The sequence below is a fragment of the Echinops telfairi genome, unplaced genomic scaffold (genome assembly GCF_000313985.2).
Source record: "Echinops telfairi isolate 266 unplaced genomic scaffold, ASM31398v2 ScPeMD7_7469;HRSCAF=8507_0, whole genome shotgun sequence".
NCBI lineage: Eukaryota > Metazoa > Chordata > Mammalia > Afrosoricida > Tenrecidae > Echinops > Echinops telfairi.
Genome location: NW_022111372.1, coordinates 32,318,892 through 32,324,929, shown reverse-complemented (window position 1 = coordinate 32,324,929; position 6,038 = coordinate 32,318,892). Strand labels below are relative to the sequence as shown.

General features: G+C 43.2%; 1 protein-coding gene across 3 annotated transcripts in view; it reads right to left on the bottom strand.

Annotated features, from left to right (window-relative positions):
- Window positions 1–6,038, bottom strand: part of LOC101654027 (SH3 domain-binding glutamic acid-rich protein) — an 85,962-nt gene that overhangs the window by 75,320 nt on the left and 4,604 nt on the right. For 2 of the 3 annotated variants that reach the window (XM_045284610.1, XM_045284608.1), the window contains exon 2: window positions 2,424–2,609. The exons of the other annotated variant lie outside the window; for it this stretch is intronic. In XM_045284610.1, the coding sequence (XP_045140545.1) occupies window positions 2,424–2,609 (186 nt within the window). The remainder of the gene's footprint in view (window positions 1–2,423; window positions 2,610–6,038) is intronic. 3 annotated transcript variants of the gene reach the window in all.

Below are 6,038 nucleotides of genomic sequence, written 5' to 3'. Positions count from 1 at the left end.
GCCTATCTTGCTATGGCTTGGTTTATTATGCATATTATTATCTCTACAGATCTATCTACATAAGATAGATTGGATGAGTAGTCTGGAGGAGAAAAGGAGATAGGTGGATTTCTCTTCAGCCGGCAAGGCCCAGAAGAAAGGAGGGAAGCTGATGTGTGACCTGACCCCCATGTCCTGTTACTGAAGTTATTCAAAACATTAAGAAGACCTCACAGATTCCTGAGAATGGCGATCTCTGACGCTGAGATATTTCTTCCATTGCTGATGCTATCTATGGGACTCTATCAAAGCTGAACATTTTATACAATAGTGACTGGACTATTACTACAAACTGTTGCTTTGCTGAAAGATCAAGATTTTGGACTTGTCAATTGTTAAATGTGATTGGAATGTAACAGATTTTTGTATAACCCCTTACCCATATAATATGACATTGCATAAGTGGGATGTGACAGAAAAACAATTGCAAGGGTTTAAGGGAAGCATTTCATTAGATGTGATTTAGCTAAAAGGATATTTTCTATACATTCAAGGGTGGATTTAAGGCATTCCACTAGCTGAGGTATTTAAACAAATGGTGGTTGGCATAGAAAGAGGCTGGATCCCATGTGCTTGGGTTAAAAGCATTTCACATAGCTTAAGTTCTAGTCTGGCTGTGTTGTTTATTATCATATGTTTGATGCTCGCAGACTCATGTTGCTTCTATAGGAAGCTAAGAGATATGAAGAGAGACCATGTTGCCTCCGTGACACTACTGAATCTTAAACATAATGCAGAAAGGGGAAAGGTGGGATACTAGCACTAAGGGAAATAGAACTGGGACTTATTCCCTGACGTGTACAGAGGGAATCTGGAAAGCCAGTGTTCCATGGTAAGAAAGCTGCCACTCTGGGAGTTGGAGATATAGTCTGAGTACATTTTCCTGCAGTAATCTATCATTTCCACAGTTTCTCCCCCTAAAGCCTTAAAGTGAGCACATGGTTGATTCATTCTCCCTATAGAAGCAGACATTCCTATTTGCTCCCTTTCTTCCCGCCGTGGTATCTAGCCCCTCTCATACCTTCCTCCAATAGCAGATGGGCTTAGGGGGACTTTATCCTCCATGCCTGGATGCAAAACGTTTACCATAAGCCTGAATTTTGGGCTATATTAATTGGATCATGAAGCTTTGCCTTGACAGCTTTCAATGTATAGAAAATAACCATCTAGCCACTGTGGCTCTTTTGAATTTTATGTATAAAACAAAAGGGGGAATTGTGGGAAACAGAAGGATTTCTCCCAAGTTGTCTCCCCCAAATATATGCCAAACTTAGCTGCTTGCAAATGACTATATACTTGGAGGTCATCAGGAGTAGATCAGGGGTCATTCTCCCTAAGAGCTATCAGCCATCTAAAGCAAGCAGACACCACTGTTTATCCCACAACAAGTAGGGCCCACTCCCTTCTGATAAGGATAGTAGTTGTCTGTTTCCTTGTAGGAGACCCCAGAGAGGTCAAACCCGCCCAAGGATGACCAAGGTTAGGCCACCATCATGAATCTAGGGTCTGCCCATCTTGTCACATGTATAACCCTAGACCTTCCCATTCCTATGAGCACACCCCTAGCTCATCCCTTTCCTGTCATGCTTATGCCTATCATACATCCCCTTCCTACATTGTGTATGCCTATTGAACTGCCCCTTCCTGTGACGTGTGGTTACCTGTAACCATGCCTCCCGAAGGAGATATAACCCTTGGTTAGCAATAAAGTTGAGGCGCTCTTCTGAAGAAAAAAAAAAAAAAGAGTGTAGGGGTAGAGTCTAGGCTGTCAATCTGGAGATAGCCAATGAGACTTCTGTGTGGACATGGCCTTCTCCTGCGAATTCTGGGAAATCTGAAAATTCCTTCTTGGAGGCAGGAAAGACACTCTCTCTCTACTACTCCCTGGGAGAGATTGCAGCTGACAAGACCTATGAAGCTGGGAGAGCCACATAGAACCCTGCCGGCACTGAGATGCTTACACCACCACTGGATCCAAAGACTTTCTACCCACTGGCCTCTGATTGTCCTGAATTCGGCATCATTGCATGTGTTTCATGAGTCTGAAGAGAACTTCGTGGATTGCGGTCAACATATGGGCTAATGTCGGACTTATGAACTTGATCTGGACTGGGCTGAAATGTTTTCTCAATGTTAATTGCTCTTGTATATAAATCTCTTTCTTATACACATATGGGTGTCCATGGATTTGTTTCTCTAGTCTACCCAGACTAACACATGTAGTTTGGCCAAAATGTGAACCTATGTCATTCATCTCGCTCTCCGGTAAAATATGGATCATGGTCATTGTGAAAAATTCAAATGTCAATTCAAAATTAATCTGCTTTAAATAATCAATGAAAAATACCCAAGCAGGAGAACTTTTAATGGAACTAAGTACTCACCCCACAATACTGCTCTTCATTGAAGATCTGAGGGGGCAAAGGAATCCCGTTTTGAGGTTTTTTCTCTCCAGGTACATTCTCCCTCATCCACTTCCTATTATCTTCGTCTCCAGCTATATCTAATTCCTTAAAGTCGATTTTATTAGCTTCCAAAAAGCCCACTACTTCTTGTTGCTTCTTCCTAATCTGGTCAGGAGTAGAGAAAGGTAATTATTATGTTGTTTAGGAAGAAGACCTTGTTTACATTTACATAAATTAAATTCCTACTCTAAGTAGACTGTATAACTTATATATTTCTTCAATGTTTAAACAAGGAAAATAATCAGATCACACGACTTCATTATAAAACATCAACAGCATTTATTTAAAACCTGACATTTTAATCTCATCTATGTTTAAATCAGGGTACATCAGCCTGATGAGTAGTAATGTTCTCCTCGTGACATGTTTTATTTGAGGAAATCTTAGTTCGTTCGTTAGGTAGTTAGTTTAATCCACAGGAGAGCTGACCTGGACCGTGCTTTAAGCTTTGCTAAACTTGAGTGACCAAAAAGTAAATAGGAGCAGTAAGGGTGACAAAAGTTATGACTGAGAGAAGAGAAGAGAAATGACGGTGTATTAGGAAACAAGCATCAAGTTTACCTACTCTAAAAATGCACATCACTCAAAATTACGAAAATAGGACCATGAGTCACAATGAACTAAAAATAATGTTAGAAACAAATACAGAAAACCCACGAGGGATTATTGGAAGGAAACAGGCAAGAGGAAAGATTAGAAAAAGCTGATAGATCTTTGTCCCGCCACTTTAAAGAATACTGAAGGCGCCCTGGTGGTGTAGTGGTTATGTGATAGGCTGTTCCCCACAAGGACAGCAGGTCAGGGCCACCCGCCGCTCTAAGGGAGAAAGATGAGGCTTTCTGTTCCTGTAAAGATGTACAGTCAAAAAAAAAAGATTTACAGTCTCAGAAACTCACATGGGCAGCTCTAACCTGTCCTGTAGGGTCGTTAGGAGTTGGCATCAACTTGATGGCCGAATGACTAGTCCTTTCTCCCCAAGAGGGCCCTTTCTTAGTCACACCCCACTCTTTGAGAGCAAAGCACCAGCCACATCTTTCTTCTGCTCATGGCTCATGTGTAGTGACTGCACATATCAATAAAATCTATGAACTTATAAATGCATATAGAAATAGCATGCACATAATTATTATTTTAATTAATATTTGTACTATCAACATAACATTAATTAATTACAGGCGACTATTTGTTTCAATCCAACCCTAGCAATTAGGAAAGCTGAGGCAAGTGAGGTGTTTCACTCTGGGGCCAACGTAGACAAAAAAGGAAAGTCATGCAAAAAGTCACAGAAGGGTGGGACTTCCCTTAACCCTCTGGCAGGAAGGCCCTCACTGACACCTTCCTGAGTGCCAACCTTTAAGAACCAAAAGTGCGGAGCTGTTTGCAGACACCTGTTCCCAGAAACCCGGCTCCTCCAGCCCATGAGCTGCGGCCACACTTCGTGGAAACTGGACTCCAAATTCCACAGCTTCACAGCTTCGTTTTGAATATTACTAAATCCCATCAGACCTGATGACATGTTGTTGGACCGAACGATTATTTTAAGTAATTGAGTTCTCTATAGATCAGCGGTGCTCAACTGTGGGTCGTGACCCCTTTGAGGGTCAAACGACCCTTTCACAGGGTTGTGCAATTCATAACAGTAGCAAAATCACAGTGATGAAGTAGCAACAAAGATATTTTTATGGTTGGGGGGTCACCACAACATGAGGAACTGTATTAAAGGGCCATGGCATTAGGAAGGTTGAGAACCACTGCTATAGATCCTTTCCAACCTGTCCGTAATTATTTGAGACATTTTATGAATTACTGCGGCTTCTGGGTATTTCCAGAGCTGTCTCTACCATTTAAAGAGTAGAGAGATTTTCATTTGGGCAGGCTCGTGTTTAATTAAATACTCAGAAGGCAATAGCACTCATTCTAGTCAAACTCCATACCTTCCCTTCATCCAAAACCCTTCTCAAATACCCTCCTGGCAGCCCAAGTCTGTTGGGGAGGCAGCTGAGAGAAAGCACAGTCACTTCCCAACATGATTTCCTTTTCTGTTCATCATACCTCAGGGCTTGAGGTGGGGTAGGGAAAAAACCATTTTTTGCATTTCACGATTTCCGAATAGGTGAAAAACATCTGCCCCCACAAAAAAAATCCTGATCGATGTTTCTTCTATTTGAAAGACAACAGAGGATGAAATCCTGAGAGAGGAAGAGCTCACTGTCACTCCTCAGCAGAGAAGCAACTGTATCTCCGGTCCGTGAAGTAACCGGTGAAGCATGATAGTGTGTTACTTCGCTGTGGTCTCCCTCTCCGCCACAAAAATAAAACAATTTTTAAAAATAGAACCTCTTGGTTCCCCAAACGCCAGTAATTAAAAGTGGTGGCAATAGAGGGCAACCCTGCTGGGCCCTCCTGGTGGAAGTCCACATAACAACCTGCCTGAGCCCCCAGGGACATGAGCCCCAGCCTTCTGAACCCTCTCTCAGCGTGAGTAAGGTCTTGGACATCCTTGGACACCCCCAGGGGTGTGATGGCTGATGCAGGCCCCTCACCCTGCACTACCTATCAGAGATCTCACCTCTGGAAGAGCTGAGGATGCTGAGCATCGGTGCCACTGTGTGGAGCCTTGGGGAGCTCAGAAGAGGCTCATCTCCTGTGACATTTACTTTGGGGATAGTGGCCTTGTCTGCCCTGAAGGCAGCTGCTGCTGGAGCAGTGGTGTCACATGTGGGAGTGAACTGATAGCAGGGCCTGTATGAGCCCTGCACTCGGCATTCCCCTTTTATTGTCTTGTACAGTTAGGAGCCTTTCCAACTGAGCTCACCGGACTGTAGCAAAGGCACACGAGATTTGACCTAGAGGCCTCCCGCAGTTGCTATCTGAGCAAGGCTCTGATCTTCAATTGCTTCATCTGCAAAAGGGATATAATGCCTTCGTCACACAGGCTTTGGACAAGAGTTGAATAAGGAGACACAGAAATACATTTTGTACTATCAGTTGAGAGCCTATACTATTAGGGGCCCAACACATGTCTTCATTTCATTCAATCTTTACAACAATAGAGTATAAGTAAGCAAGTATTGCTACCACGGTTCCAGTTCATGCATGGATAGGTTTGTGCAAAATAATAATAATAACAAACATGTTTAAACATGCCTCTGCAATCAGTGGATGACTCCAGATAAGCTCTCTCATTGCTACCCTTGTCTTGGTCTCATGAGAGTGCCTTCAAAGAGACTTCAATCAAAAGAGTGACTTCTGAAGGGGTCTCCTGGCCCCGATCAATTCGAGGCGGAGAGGTCAGCTAAAAGGTCAAGGTGACTGTATGGAGGGACTCCAACAGGTGAATCGTGATATATTTTTTTGAACGACAACCATCAGGGGCTTACTATGAAGTCAAGAAATCTGAAAGCTGTCTAGGTGAGGAAACTACTGAAGAAAGTTACACTGGGGGGATAACAAACCCAGGGACAAGGGAACAACAAGCGATCCAAATTGGTGGGGAGGTGGGTGTGGGAGACCTGGTAGGGCAGGATCAAGGGG